General features: G+C 44.2%; 1 protein-coding gene across 5 annotated transcripts in view; it reads left to right on the plus strand.

The window, feature by feature from the left end:
- The window catches only part of LOC115156213 (melanophilin), a 158227-nt gene that overhangs the window by 70369 nt on the left and 71325 nt on the right, over window positions 1–16533 (plus strand). For 4 of the 5 annotated variants that reach the window (XM_029703596.1, XM_029703594.1, XM_029703599.1 and 1 more), the window contains exons 6-7: window positions 2537–2592; window positions 11619–11717. In XM_029703596.1, the coding sequence (XP_029559456.1) occupies window positions 2537–2592; window positions 11619–11717 (155 nt within the window). The remainder of the gene's footprint in view (window positions 1–2536; window positions 2593–11618; window positions 11718–16533) is intronic. The other variant, XM_029703598.1, reaches the window with a different exon arrangement.

Raw genomic sequence — 16533 nt, forward strand, 5'->3', positions numbered from 1 at the left:
GCTCTGTGTCACGTTCACTCTCGTCAATGTTTGTTTGTGTTGCAAATTTCCTTCTACACGGGAGGTGTGGAAGAAAGCAAAGCGTCGTCCAATTGACGAAAAATATTGCCGTAAAGAGTGTGATTTGCGACACAATGAAATAAACGATAGAGCAAAATCTAAAACAATAGACATTTTTCTATCGTCACACGATATACACTGCTCAAATATATAAAGGGAACACTTAAACAACACAATGTAACTCCAAGTCAATCACACTTCTGTGAAATCAAACTGTCCACTTAGGAAGCAACACTGATTAACAATAAATTTCACATGCTGTTTGGCAAATGGAATAGATAACAGGTGGAAATTATAGGCAATTAGCAAGACACCACCAATAAAGGAGTGGTTCTGCAGGTGGGGAGCACAGACCGCTTCCTGGCTGATGTTTTGGTCACTTTTGAATGCTGGCGGTGCTTTCACTCTAGTGGTAGCACGAGACGGAGTCTACAACCCACACAAGTGGCTCAGGTAGTGCAGCTCATCCAGGATGGCACATCAATGCGAGCTGTGGCAAGAAGGTTTGCTGTGTCTGTCAGCGTAGTGTCCAGAGCATGGAGGCGCTACCAGGAGACAGGCCAGTACATCAGGAGACGTGGAGGAGGCCGTTACCTCCGCCTTTGTGCAAGAAGGAGCAGGAGAAGCACTGCCAGAGCCCTGCAAAATGACCTCCAGCAGGCCACAAATGTGCATGTGGCTGCTCAAACGGTCAGAAACAGACTCCATGAGGGTGGTATGAGGGCCTGACGTCCACAGGTGGGGGTTGTGCGTACAGCCCAACTTAGTGCAGGACGTTTGGCATTTGCCAGAGAACACCAAGATTGGCAAATTCGCCACTGGCGCCCTGTGCTCTTCACAGATGAAAGCAGGTTCACACTGAGCACGTGACAGAGTCTGGAGACGCCGTGGAGAACGTTCTGCTGCCTGCAACATCCTCCAGCATGACCGGTTTGGCGGTGGGTCAGTCATGGTGTGGGGTGGCATTTCTTTGGGGGGCCTCACAGCCCTCCATGTGCTCGCCAGAGGTAGCCTGACTGCCATTAGGTACCGAGATGAGATCCTCAGACCCCTTGTGAGACCATATGCTGGTGCGGTTGGCCCTGGGTTCCTCCTAATGCAAGACAATGCTAGACCTCATGTGGCTGGAGTGTGTCAGCAGTTCCTGCAAGAGGAAGGCATTGATGCTATGGACTGGCCCGCCCGTTCCCCAGACCTGAATCCAATTGAGCACATCTGGGACATCATGTCTCGCTCCATCCACCAACGCCACGTTGCACCACAGACTGTCCAGGAGTTGGCGGATGCTTTAGTCCAGGTCTGGGAGGAGATCCCTCAGGAGACCATCCGCCACCTCATCAGGAGCATGCCCAGGCGTTGTAGGGAGGTCATACAGGCACGTGGAGGCCACACACACTACTGAGCCTCATTTTGACTTGTTTTAAGGACATTACATCAAAGTTGGATCAGCCTGTAGTGTGGTTTTCCACTTTAATTTTGAGTGTCACTCCAAATCCAGACCTCCATGGGTTGATAAAATGGAATTCCATTGATTATTTTTGTGTGATTTTGTTGTCAGCACATTCAACTATGTAAAGAAAAAAGTATTTAATAAGATTATTTCTTTCATTCAGATCTAGGATGTGTTGTTTAAGTTTTCCCTTTATTTTTTTGAGCAGTATATATCGTCATATCGCCCAGCCCTAACGTACAGTGCCTTCAGAAAGTATTCGTACCCTTGACCTATTCCACATTTTGTTGATAGATCCTCAATTCAAAATGTATTACATTTTATTTTTTTGCTGTTTCATTCCTCTCCAGCAGCTGTTAGGAAGGATGCCTGTATCTTTGTGGTGACTGGGTGTATTGATACATCATCCAAAGTGTAATTAATAACTTCACCATGCTCAAAGGGATATTCAATGTCAGCTTTTTTTTACCAATAGGTGCCCTTCTTTGCGAGACATTGGAAAACATCCCTGGTCTTTGTGGTTGAATCTGTGTTTGAAATTACCTGCTCAGTTGAGGGACCTTATAGATAATTGTATGTGTGGGGTATAGAGATGGGGTAGTCATTTAAAAATCATGATAAACACTATTAATGCACACGGAGTGAGTCCATGCCACTTATTATGTGACTTGTTTAGCACATTTTTATTCTTGAACTAATTCATGCTTGCAATAACAAAGGGATTGGATACTTATTGGCACAAAAAACATAATTCCACTTTGACATTATGGGGTATTGTGTGTAGGCCAGTGACACCAAATCTAAATGTAATCAACGTTAAATTCAGGCTGTAACACAACAAATTGTGGAAAAGTGAATACTTTCTGAAGGCACTTTATAATGTAATGTGTGTATGCATGTACCTAATGTATTTAAACTTGCACTGTTTTGCCCAGCACAGTTGCTTTTTGAGAGATAATTGAAGTCTTATGGAATTGAATTAAATAAAAATGTAACTCACACGAGACACTTCTCCCTCCTCATCAGATCTCTATGATGAGAACAACATGGACACCGTGGCAGATGGACGACACTACAGAATGGTATTGCCCACTCTCTATTCCTGACTTCCTGAATTACAGTATTACCTTTTTTCACAGTACCGAGCCAAGCCAAACTGGCCTGGGTTCGCATACACCAGAGTTGCTGGAACTGTACGCAAAAGGACAATGTAAAGAAAAGATATCAGAGCCAGCACAGTATGGTTCGGGTTGGCCCTACAGTGTTAATCAGTCAATTGTATCCTTGACTGTTCATGTTGGGGGGTAGAGGACATTCCTCTATGGCAGTGTTTCTTAGCTTGGGTCCTCGGGTGTGCCCGAGTGTTGCACATTTGTATTCCAGCCCTGCACAAACACATGCGATTCAACTAACAAAGGGTCTTGAGGAATTGTGGAATAGTTTAGTCGTTTGTACTTGTGCTGGGCTAGAACACACATGTGCAACCTTACCCTATGAACGATTATGGGAAACGTTTATTTGTGTTATACTGTACGTTTCATATCCATAAAACAAACACAAAACGTAAAATTAACAGTGACTCATTAGTGTGCATACAGCAGTATATATTTCTAAATGTTGCTGGGTCTTGTCAATGGTAATCCATGCTGAAGCATTGAGACCTTGACACATAGTAACATGTATACACAAATGAAAACCAAGTTTCTCTTGTTATATGCAGACTACAGTACCAACTTTGTCTTTTAAGTTTTATATGTTTGTTTTAACCCTCGTACTACAGACTGGGGTTTTTGACCCCAGAGGCATATTTTTGATCATAGCCCAAAAGATGGTTTATCAATTCTTCCAATATTTCATGACTTTGTCTATCAACTTGTTCTTAACGAAACTAAATCATTGTTTAGTGTTTCCGTATTCAAATGGATTAGAAAGAAAAGTCCTTTGGGGTCATTTTGACCCCAGCCAAAAACACCTAAATCAGCCTATAGTAATTTGGTAAATAGGACCTTTATTTGAATCTAAGTTTATCTGGGGACATAATTACCAGCTACCCTCTAAATGTACACATAGTGCTGTATTCGTGTGTATTCTCAGAAAAATAGTTTTTCTACGGTAAATGTTACATAAATTCCAGAATCTCCTCAATATCTTCCAATATTCTATATGTGCAACTTGTTATGATATTTGGGTTGCTATAACATTTAGTTTGAGCATGCTTTTTGAATCATCCTGCCATAGGCTCAACCACTCCCATTGTTTCAATGACAGCAATGCTAATGCTGGCTGTGGGGTAAGTAAATAAAGAAAACAAAGGCATATTCTTTGTAATTTCCTCTCAGGATCAATGGATGGATCACTTTTTGTCAATAAAATTAAGTATATTAAAAATGTTGGTGTACCGCCCCAAAATATGGCACAATTCTAAAGTCTAAATGATAATACAATCAAATTATCTTTTTAGTAACTACGTTGATTTATAATATGGGAAAAAGATGGGTCACACTTATTTGGATAGTCCATCAGTAGATGCTGTACAGATGGTCATACTATCTGTTGATAAGCAACTGCTTCCTAAGGCTACGGTTAGGGTAAGGCTTAAGGTTAGGCTAGGGTTAGTAGATAGTTAGTTGAAATGTCCAAATAAAGTGTTTGTCAGAGTGTGCGCAACTGGTCGAAGGAAGTCAGGTGCAGGAGAACAGAGATGAGTGAACAGGCACACTTTATTCAGGCAGAGGAAAACAGCCGGACGCAACTGCGTCACAACATTTCGGCCCAAGGAAAAAAGCGATAGCGCACAAATTATACAAATAGGTACAAATAACACAACCACGGGTTACAACAATACCCGGCGCAAAACCAGCCTGTAGCGTCACACACGTAACGAACAAACAATACCACACACAGACATGGGGGAAACAGAGGATAATATACACGTAGAGTAATGAGGGGATGTAAACCAGGTGTGCGGGAAAACAAGACAAAACAAATGGAAAATGAAAGGTGGAGCGGCGATGGCTAGAAGACCGGTGACGCCGAACGCCGCCCGAACAAGGAGAGGGACCTACTTCGGCGGGAGTCGTGATAGTGTTACAAAAAGCTGTACATTATTTAAGGGGAAAATGTGTATTTTCATTTGACAGAATATACAAATGACCTGTAATTTAGCTGAAATAAGTCTGTTTTGGTTATTCTTTATTTCAGATAAAATAATTTCTAATTATGTTTTTATAAGAATGAAGTTGATATTTGGCTATGATTGTTGCTTTTTCAAATAGTTTCTTCTTGGGGTCAAAATGATCCCAGTTGGTAATCCATGTATGTATAATATGTTGGTAGTATGAGGGTTAAGTTGCTTGTACAGGTCTTCTTGAGTGTTTGAGACACCTACGTTCATGTTTATGGTTGAGACATCCCTGTGTGCAAGTAAAGGTGAATTCAGACTTCAAAAAGTGGACATGTTTGTACAGCCCCTTTCTAAAAATGTATGTAGGCCCATAGTTTAGGAAAAGGCTGAAATTATACATCAACCAAAAGTCATTTAATTGGTCCTACGTGAATGCTATGTGGTCCTGTATGGCTCAGTTGGTAGATCATGTCACTTGCACCGCTAGGATTGTGTGTTCGATTCCCAGGACAACCCATATGTAAAATGTGTACATGCATGACTGTAAGTCACTTAGGACAAAAGCATCTGCTAAATGGAATAAATACCATATATATATATTATGTAGCACCTAGCTAGGCGATCTAAACCATAGATTCCTTAATCTTTATTCATACAGATCTTTTATTTGTTTTTATTATTTTATTAAATGTTTTTATTTTTTCTACCCACTTTTTCTCCCCAATTTCGTGGTATCCAATTGGTAGTTACAGTCTTGTCTCATTGCTGCAACTCCCGTATGGACTCGGGAGAGGTGAAGGTCGAGAGCTGTGCGTCCTCCAAAACACAACCACTGCTTCTTGACACAATGCCCACTTAACCTGAAAGCCAGCCGCAACAATGTGTCAGAGGAAACACCGTGCACTTGGCAACCGTGTCAGCGTGCACTGGGCCCGGCCTACCACAGGAGTCGCTAGTGCGCGATGGGACAAGAACATCGTTGCTGGCCAAACCCTCCCCAAACCCGGACGACGCTGGGCCAATTGTGCGCTGACAAGCAGCTGGTCAGGGTTAAGGCATTGCAAAACCAGCACTGGCCCGGTGCATCATTGGTAAATAAATACCAGGCTGTCATAGGTCATGACACACATTAAAGAGTCCCAGGTTGTGTCCCAAATTGCACTCTGTTCCCTATATAGTGCCCTTCTTTTAACCAAAGCCCTGTGGGCCCCGGTCAATAGTAGTGCACTACATAGGTAATAGGGTGCCTTTTGGGACGCAAGCCCAAGAAACGTCAAGTGTGAGAGACCCTGAAGTGTCTCCTGCTGGTTTTTGTTATGACTGTTGTACAGTCTAGATTGGTTGTTTAGTTCCAAATCACAATGAATAACCAAAACGAAGCACTTTCTCTCATTGTTGTCTGCTGACACAATAATCCTTGGCTCGTATTTACAGTGTTGAGAAGGAGTGCTTATCTAGGATAAGGCCAGGTCTCTGACCTCCTCCCTATAGGCTGTCTCGTTGTTGTTGGTGATCAGGCCTACCACTGTTGTGTCATCGGCAAATGTAATTTTTATTAAAAAAAATATTTAACCTTTATTTAACCAGGTAGGCCAGTTAAGAACAAGTTCTCATTTACAACTGCGACCTGGCCAAGATAAAGCGAAGCAGTGCGACACAAACAACAACACAGAGTTACACATGGAATAAACAAACGTACAGTCAATAACACAATAGAAAATTCAATAAATAGCCCGTAGTGGCGAAGTAATTACAATTTAGCAATTAAACACTGGAGTGATAGATGTGCAGAAGATGAATGTGCAGGTAGAGATACTGGGGTGCAAAGGAGCAAAAATAAATAAATAACAATATTGGGATGAGGTAGTTGGATGGGCTATTTACAGGTAGGCTGGGTACAGGTGCAATGATCTGTACGCTGCTCTGACAGCTGATGCTTAAAGTTAGTGAGGGAGATATGAGTCTCCAGCTTCAGTGATTTTTGCTATTCGTTCCAGTCATTCTCAGCAGAGAACTGTCAGGAAAGGCGGCCAAAGGAAGAATTGGCTTTGGGGGTGACCAGTGAAATATACCTGCTGGAGCGTGTGCTACGGGTGGGTGCTGCTATGGTGACCAGTGAGCTGAGATAAGGCAGAGCTTTACCTAGCAGAGACTTGTAGATGACCTGGAGCCAGTGGGTCTGGCGACAAATATGTAGCAAGGGCCAACTGACTAGAGCATACAGGTCGCAGTGGTGGGTGGTATAAAGCGATTTGGTAACAAAACGGATGGCACTGTGATAGACTGCATCCAATTTGCTGAGTAGAGTATTGGAATCTATTTTGTAGATGACATCGCCGAAGTCGAGGATCGGTAGGATAGTCAGTTTTACTAGGGTAAGTTTGGCGGCGTGAGTGAAGGAGGCTTTGTTGCGAAATAGATTTGATTTTGGATTGGAGATGTTTCATATGAGTCTGGAAGGAGAGTTTACAGTCTAGCCAGACACCTAGGTATTTGTAGTTGTCCATGTATTCTAGGTCAGAACCGTCCAGAGTAGTGATGCTAGTCGGGCTGCCGGGTGCGGGCAGCGAACGGTTGAAAAGCATGCATTTGGTTTTGCTAGCGTTTAAGAGCAGTTGGAGGCCACGGAAGGAGTGTTGTATGGCATTGAAGCTCGTTTGGAGGTTAGTTAACACAGTGTCCAAAGACGGGTCAGATGTAGACAGAATGGAGTCATCTGCGTAGTAATTTGAGAAACCAAGGCTATTGAGTCTGCCAATAAGAATGTGGTGATTGACAGAGTCGAAAGCCTTGGCCAGGTCGATGAAGACGGCTGCACAGTACTGTATTTTATCGATGACGGTTATGATATCGTTTAGTACCTTGAGCGTGGCTGAGGTGCACCCGTGACCAGCTCAGAAACCAGATTGCACAGCGGAGAAGGTACGGTGGGATTCGAAATGGTCAGTGATCTGTTTATTAACTTGGCTTTCAAAGACTTTAGAAAGGCAGGGCAGGATGGATATAGGTCTGTAACAGTTTGGGTCTAGAGTGTCACCCCCTTTAAAGAGGGGGATGACCGCGGCAGCTTTCCAATCTTTAGGGATCTCGGACGAAATGAAAGAGGTTGAACAGACTGATAATAGGGGTTGCAACAATGGCGGCGGATAATTTTAGAAAGAGAGGGTCCAGATTGTCTAGCCCAGATGATTTGTACGGCTCCAGGTTTTGCAGCTCTTTCAGAACATCTGCGATCTGGATATGGGTGAAGGAGAAGATGGGGAGGCTCGGGCAAGTAGCTGCAAGGGGTGTGGAGCTGTTGGCCGGGGTTGCGGTATCCAGGAGGAAAGCATGGCCAGTCGTATAGAAATGCTTATTGAAATGTTCGATTATCATGGATTTATCGGTGGTGACCGTGTCACCTAGCCTCAGTGCAGTGGGCAGCTGGGAGGAGGTGCTCTTGTTCTCCATGGACTTTACAGAGTCCCAAAACATTTTGGAGTTAGAGCTACAGGATGCAAATTTCTGTTTGAAAAAGCTAGCCTTTGCTTTCCTGACTGACTGTGTGAATTGGTTCCTGACTTCCCTGAACAGTTGCATATCGTGGGGGCTATTCGATGCTATTGCAGTCCGCCACAGGATGTTTTTGTGCTGGTCAAGGGAAGTCAGGTCTGGAGTGAACCAAGGGCTATATCTGTTCTTAGTTGTACATTTTTTGGAAGGGGCATTCTTATTTAAGATGGTGAGGAAATTACTTTTAAAGAACGACCAGGCATCCTCGACTGACGGGATGAGGTCAATATCCTTCCAGGATACCTGGGCCAGGTCGATTAGAAAGGCCTGCTCGCAGAAGTGTTAGGGAGTGTTTGACAGTGATGAGAGGTGGTCGTTTGACCGCGGACCCATAGTGGATGCAGGCAATGAGGCAGTGATCGCTGAGATCCTGATTGAAAACAGCAGAGGTGTATTTGGAGGGCAAGTTGGTCAGGATAAAATCTATGAGGGTGCCCATGTTTACGGATTTAGGGTTGTACCTGGTGGTTTCCTTGATAATTTGTGCTCGAACTGTTTCGGCATAGACCTGGAAAGTATGACAGAACTTTGCAAGCTATCTCTGCAGTAGATTGCAACTCCTCCCCCTTTGGCAGTTCTATCTTGACAGAAAATGATGTAGTTGGGTATGGAAATTTCAGAATTTTTGGTGGCCTTTCTGAGCCAGGATTCAGACACGGCAAGGACATCGGGGTTGGCGGAGTGTGCTAAAGCAGTGAGTAAAACAAACTTAGGGAGGAGGCTTCTGATGTTAACATGCATGAAACCAAGGCTTTTTCGATTACAGAAGTCAACAAATGAGAGTGCCTGGGGAATGGGAGTTGAGCTAGGCGCTGCAGGGCCTGGATTAACCTCTACATCACCAAAGGAACAGAAGAGGAGTAGGATAAGGGTACGGTTAAAGGCTATAAGAATTGGTGGCCTAGTGAGTTCGGAACAGAGAGTAAAAGGAGCAGGTTTCTGGGCATGGAGGAATAGATTCAAGGCATAATGTACAAATAAGGGTATGGTAGGATGTGAATACAGTGGAGGTAAACCTAGGCATTGAGTGACGATGAGAGAGGTTTTGTCTCTAAAGACACCATTTAAACCAGGTGAGATCCAAACATGTGTGGGAGGTGGAACAAAAGGGCTAGCTGAGGCATATTGAGCTGGGCTGGAGGCTCTACAGTGAAATAAGACAATAATCACTAACCAAAACAGCAATGGACAAGGCATATTGACATTAGGGAGAGACATGCGTAGCCGAGTGATCATAGGGTCCAGTGAGTAGCTAGGCGAGCTGGAGACACGGCGATTCAGACAGCTAGCTGGCCGGGGCTAGCAGGCTAGCAGAAGGAGCCTTAGGGACGGAAGAGTCTGTTGAAGCCACTTGGACGGTTACGTCGGCAGACCAGTCGTGATGGATCGGCAGGGCTCCGTGTAGGCAGTAAAAGGGTCCAGGCCAATTGGCAAAATAGGTATTGTAGCCCGAGAAATTGGCTGGTGGACCTCTTCAGCTAGCCGGGAGATGGGCCTAGCACGAGGCTAGCTCCAGGCTAACTGGTACTTGCTTTGGGACAGAGTAGCCACTCGGACAGCAGCAAGCTAGCTGCGATGATCCAGGTGAAAAGGTTCAGAGCTTGCAGTAGGAATCCAGAGATGTGGAGATGTGGTTGAGAAAAAGCAGTCCGATATGCTCTGGGTTGAATTGCGCTGTGCAGACTGACAGGAGTTGTCCGGGCTGAGGTTAGCTGATGACCGCTAGCAGTGGTTAACTGACTACTAGCTAGTTAGCTGGCTAGCTTCTGTTGGGGGTTCCAGTTCTAAAGTATAGAAAGTAGCAGATCCATACCACATTCGGTGAGGCGGGTTGCAGGAGAGTATGTTGAAATTGAGGTTAAAAATATAAAAAATATATACGAAGAAAAAAAAGATATACACGGGACAAAACAAAGACAAAGACGTCTGACTGCTACGCCATCTTGGATAAAATCAATGATGGTGTTGGAGTCGTGCCTGTCCGTGCAGTCATGAGTGAACAAGGAGTACAGGAGGGGGCTGAGCACGCACCCCTGAGGGGCCCCTGTGTTGAGGATCAGCGTGGCGGATGTGTTGTTACCTACCCTTACCACCTGGGGGCGGCCCGTCAGGAAGTCCAGGATCCAGTTGCAGAGGGAGGTGTTTAGTCCCAGGGTCCTTAGCTTATTGATGAGCTTTGAGGCCACTATGGTGTTGAACGCTGAGCTGTAGTCAATGAATAACATTCTCATATAGGTGTCCATTTTGTCCAGGTGGGAAAGGGCGGTGTGGAGTGTAATAGAGACTTAATCATCTGTGGATCTGTTGGGGCGGTATGCAAATTGGAGTGGGTCTAGGGTTTCTGGGATGATGGTGTTGATATGAGCCATGACCAGCCTTCCAAAGCACTTCATGGTGATAGACTTGAGTGCTACGTGTCGGTAGTCATTTAGGCAGGTTACCTTAGTGTTCTTGGACACAGGCACTATGGTGGTCTGCTTAAAACATGTTGGTATTACAGACTCGGACAGGGAGAGGTTGAAAATGTCAGTGAAGACACTTGCTAGTCCATATCCATGTAGCCTATGATTTAAACCTAATTTTGTTGTTGCAATTGAAGTGATAGTGAATACTTTTGTTTTCATGTTTATGGCCACAACTTTAGCATGGTCTTGCCAGCATTTCCTGCTTTGGTTATCTTGGGAAGATAGAGAGGGAGAGCACCCTCAAGTGGTGTAAGCAGAACAAGTAATTTGAATGACTCAGGGAGACATGAACCAGTGTAGTTGGGTGAAATGCTTTTTTCTGCTTATGTACTGTTCATTTCTGAAACAACTCAAATCCCACCTTCAAGAGCCTCAGTTTAGCATATGGTGATCCTTTGTTATTCCAAAAAAGGAAAGGTGACACCATCTCCCATAAATGACCACAGCAACAAACTTATGGTGATATTTCCATCATATAGTGAAATTTACTCAGGGAACGTCGTCCTCATTGTCATTCAACGTATGGCAGTCCACCCAAAGCCATGGGAATTATGCTTTTGCATGGCCTGCATAATATCCATCATTTAGCAAACACTTTTATCAAACCCATGTCCTTGGCATTGCAAGTGCTGTGTTCTACCAACTGAACCACACAGGGAGCCACGTGCATTCCTTATTGACTCATACAGTATTGGAAAGAAGAATAAACATCTGTTGTCACGTTCAGTAAAAGGATCATCTTCCTAAAAGAACATGTCAGCATGGTAAGCCTTATTGGACCAATGCTAACCCCACTCTAAGAGCTCTGGTCCCCTCCAGAGCTCTTGAGGGAGTGTGTCTCAGTAGTTCTTATTAGTGGAGAGTTACCATTTCTCACCGCCTTTACCCATCTTTGGTGTCATCCCTGTCTCCTCTCCGCTCTCCTGGTTCTATGTGTGATGATGTCTTTATCTCTACTCTCCTAAAGATGAAAAAGACCAAACGACTGCTCACTGTACACCCCGTCGATTTCGGTCTGGACCTTAACTACTCCACCCACTCTCTGTCTCGACAAGAATCCTGTCAGGTACTGTCTGGAAGACAAAGTCCTCTGTCTCCCTTAGACTCTCTCTTAGCCCTTGCTTGTCAATTTGTTGTCAAAATAAAAATGTACACCCATATAACCACACAATGCATACGGAAATACACACACAGACACACGTTTGTTTTACTATCCTTGTGGGGACCAAACAATTGATTCCCATTTAAAAATCCTATTTTCCCTAACCCTAACACTAATTGTAAGCCTAAACCTAATCCCTATACCTAAAATAGCCTTTTTTTTGTCCCCACTTGTCTGAATTTAACTTGTTTTACTATCCTTGTGAGGACTTCTGGTCCCCACAAGGATAATAAAACCAAACACACAGTAGTGTCTTTTTTGGCATTAACTTTAATCCAGTAACTATATTAAATTGGCCATATTTCAATATCTATTGTTTTATTCATACAGTCTAGTCAGCATGGTTCCCCTGGTTTCGCTTTCAAAGTGGACAATAATTCTTAACTGTCAATGTTGAGTTGCGCTATCAAGTCTGGAACACATTTGAGCTTGATTCAATAAAACAATCACATTGTACCAGCCAGATACCCTAGGGGAGGCTCAAAATATCTCCAGACCTATCTAAACTACTTGACTTTATGTGCTAGGGCTAACATGGCATTTTTATGAGAAACAGGTCCACACTTTGTAAACAGGTCCACACTGCTCTAGTTTATTGTCAATTTGTCAGTTAATTATTGTAACTATTGTGAATAGGCTTGTTGTGAATAGGCTTGGGCGGTATACCGTATAAATCAAATCAAATGTTATTAGTCACATGCGCCGAATACAACAGGTGTAGACCTTACAGTGAAATGTTTACTTATGAGCCCCTAACTGACAGTGCAGTTTCAAAAAATACGGATAAGAATAAGCGAAAAGTAACAAGTAATTAAAGAGGAGCAGTAAAAAATAACAATATATACAGGGGGGTGCCGGTACAGAGTCAATGTGCGGGGGCACCGGTTAGTTGAGGTAGTATGTACATATAGGTAGAGTTAATTAAAGTGACTATGAATAGATTTACATTTACGTCATCTAGCAGACGCTCTTATCCAGAGTGACTTACAAATTGGTGCATTCACCTTATGATATCCAGTGGAACAACCACTTTACAATAGTACATCTATATCTTTTTTGGGGGGGAGGGTAGGGGGGGGGGTAGAAGGATTACTTAATCCTATCCCAGGTATTCCTTAAAGAGGTGGGGTTTCAGGTGTCTCCGGAAGGTGGTGATTGACTCCGCTGTCCTGGCGTCGTGAGGGAGCTTGTTCCACCATTGGGGTGCCAGAGCAGCGAACAGTTTGGACTGGGCTGAGCGGGAACTGTGCTTCCGCAGAGGTAGGGAGGCGAGCAGGCCAGAGGTGGATGAACGCAGTGCCCTTCTTTGGGTGTAGGGACTGATCAGAGCCTGAAGGTACGGAGGTGCCGTTCCCCTCACAGCTCCGTAGGCAAGCACCATGGTCTTGTAGCAGATGCGAGCTTCAACTGGAAGCCAGTGGAGTGTGCGGAGGAGCGGGGTGACGTGAGAGAACTTGGGAAGGTTGAACACCAGACGGGCTGCGGCGTTCTGGATGAGTTGTAGGGGTTTGATGGCACAGGCAGGGAGCCCCGCCAACAGCGAGTTGCAGTAATCCAGACGGGAAATGACAAGTGCCTGGATTAGGACCTGCGCCGCTTCCTGTGTGAGGCAGGGTCGTACTCTGTGAATGTTGTAGAGCATGTACCTACAGGATCGGGTCACCGCCTTGATGTTAGCGGAGAACGACAGGGTGTTGTCCAGGGTCACGCCAAGGCTCTTAGCACTCTGGGAGGAGGACACAATGGAGTTGTCAACCGTGATGGCGAGATCATGGAACGGGCAGTCCTTCCCCGGGAGGAAGAGCAGCTCCGTCTTGCCGAGGTTCAGCTTGTGGTGGTGATCCGTCATCCACACTGATATGTCTGCCAGACATGCAGAGATGCGATTCGCCACCTGGTTATCAGAAGGGGGAAAGGAGAAGATTAATTGTGTGTCGTCTGCGTAGCAATGATAGGAGAGACCATGTGAGGATATGACAGAGCCAAGTGACTTGGTGTATAGCGAGAATAGGAGAGGGCCTTGAACTGAGCCCTGGGGGACACTAGTGGTGAGAGCACGTGGTGCGGAGACGGATTCTCGCCACGCCACCTGGTAGGAGCGACCTGTCAGGTAGGACGCAATCCAAGAGTGAGCCGCGCCGGAGATGCCCAACTCGGAGAGGGTGGAGAGGAGGATCTGATGGTTCACAGTATCAAAGGCAGCAGATAGGTCTAGAAGGATGAGAGGAGAGAGAGTTAGCTTTAGCAGTGAGGAGAGCCTCCGTGACACAGAGAAAAGCAGTCTCAGTTGAATGACCAGTCTTAACCTGACTGATTTGGATCAAGAAGGTCATTCTGAGAGAGATAGCAAGAGAGCTGGCCAAGGACAGCATGCTCAAGAGTTTTGGAGAGAAAAGAAAGAAGGGATACTGGTCTGTAGTTGTTGACATCGGAGGGATCGAGTGTAGGTTTTTTGAGAAGGGGTGCAACTCTCGCTCTCTTGAAGATGGAAGGGACGTAGCCAGCGGTCAAGGATGAGTTGATGAGCGAGGTGAGGTAAGGGAGATGGTCTCCGGAAATGGTCTGGAGAAGAGAGGAGGGGATAGGGTCAAGCGGGCAGGTTGTTGGGCAGCCGGCCGTCACAAGTCGCAAGATTTCATCTGGAGAGAGAGGGGAGAAAGAGGTCAGATGACAATAGAGAGTGGCAGTGGTGTGGAGAGGGGAGGGGGCAATGTGAGTAGTCTGGGTAACCATTTGACTAGATGTTCAGGAGTCTTATGGCTTGGGGGTAGAAGCTGTTTAGAAGTCTCTTGGACCTAGACTTGGCGATCCGGTACCGCTTGCCGTGTGGTAGCAGAGAGAACAGTGTCTGACTAGGGTGGCTGGAGTCTTTGACAATTTTCAGTGCCTATATACCTGGGTATTTGAAATAGCCAGGGGATGGTTTTTCAATAACATTAAAAGTTTTAATTTGACGTTTTTCAAAATGTTGTTGAATTTGTAGCCACTTTTTAAGTAAATACCTGGTGTCAACTTGTGCAATACATTAGGAGATAAAGCAGATCACATTCTTCATTTCACCTGTCACATTATGAACCTTACCATAATTCCCCAGAACAATTGAACCAGTCATATGTTTGTAAATAGCACAAAGGGTGAAAGCGGGAGCGGGTGAGTCCAGCTGTGTATTGACAGGGGACATGTTTTATATTGAAATTCAACAGTGTTTTTTTTGTTGCTTCAATAGAGTGATCAGGATAGTGTTACTATAGTGTTCCTTCACAGAAAATACATTAGTGCAACACATTCGGCAGAAAATAGCTTCATTTTCATTAAATGTCAACAGAAGTGCAATGCTATTTGGCTGGCAGCCACACATGTAGCCTAATTGAGCTTGCAAAAACGATGCATGGCCATCATATTTCTGTTTATCATAGAAGTAATGTAGCCAGCTGCATGTTCTAATATTTTGTTTAAAGTTAATCTGGAATTTTACCAGAGAAAAGTAGGCTGGCTACACTGAGAAAAAAGTAGGCCTACCAAGTACAAGAGAAAAAAGCTACACATCAGTCAGAGCGCGATGTCTGCTGATAGAATGCCCATTCGTGAATTCTCATCCAAGTGGGGAGAAGTGCAACAGATGCACAAAGTTAGTCTGATGCAGAGCAGAAATTACAATAAGTAGCATTTTAGATCAGCGTTTACAAAGCGCAGTACTGGATTTCTTACCCGTTTAATTTTTTCCCGCGTGAAAAATTAAGAACTATGCATTAACGCAACTCCTAAGTTTAACTTGCTAGTTATCTAAGTAAGTTACTGACTGAATAAGGTGATGGGGCATCATATTGTGTAAGCTTTCTGCTGTGTTTGAAAAGGCAGCCTTTTGAATGAGTTATCTGTACAGCTGCCACTGCCATCTTTTGATTTGCTTGCCTTTTTTCCTCCTCTCCATTCTCAGCCTGTCTACTCCTCCCCCATCTACTCCAAGCAGAGCAGGCAGGCCCATTGCCCTAGGGACTCCAGACAGGCACAGAGTGTACACATGCTACTTCAGAGCAGACAAGCGTGCTTCAAAACGTTGTTAGTTTGCACAATGTCTTTCATTTACATTCGCTTGTAAATGTCTAAATTTAGCAAAAATGACATTCGGTAACTCTTACCTATCTATATATGTACAACTTTATGAGCTAGATTGCTTGTCTTTGTAAATTGTTTATTTTCGTTTGCGCTCATTAGCATATTTAGCTAGCAGACTCTATTGAAATTCTATATCACTTGTGCTAATTTTGTTAGCATTCTGGTAACAGATGCCTAAAGGTATTTTTAGTTTTTTGGTGCCCCCTTCTGTACTAAGCCGGTAATACCATAAATCTCAGAATGAGATGTATGTCGATTTAAACTGAAATGTGATTCGGTGAATTCAAAGACTAATCTCTCAGAGGTTTGATTTTTGGTGCCACACTTCATCAAATTGTATTTGTCACATGCGCTGAATACAACAGGTGTAGACATTACAAGCCCTTAACCAACAATGTGGTTTTAAGAAAAATACATGTTAAGCAAGTATTTACTAAAATAAACTGAAGTAAGAATATATATATATATATATATATATACACACAAATGTAATAAAATTAAAGAAGAAAAAAATAACAAATATTTAAGGAGCAACAATAAAATAACAGTAGTGAGGCTATATACCGGGGGTACCGGTACAGAGTCAATATGCAGGGGGCACAGG

Source organism: Salmo trutta, chromosome 20 (genome assembly GCF_901001165.1).
Source record: "Salmo trutta chromosome 20, fSalTru1.1, whole genome shotgun sequence".
Taxonomy (NCBI): Eukaryota; Metazoa; Chordata; class Actinopteri; order Salmoniformes; family Salmonidae; genus Salmo; species Salmo trutta.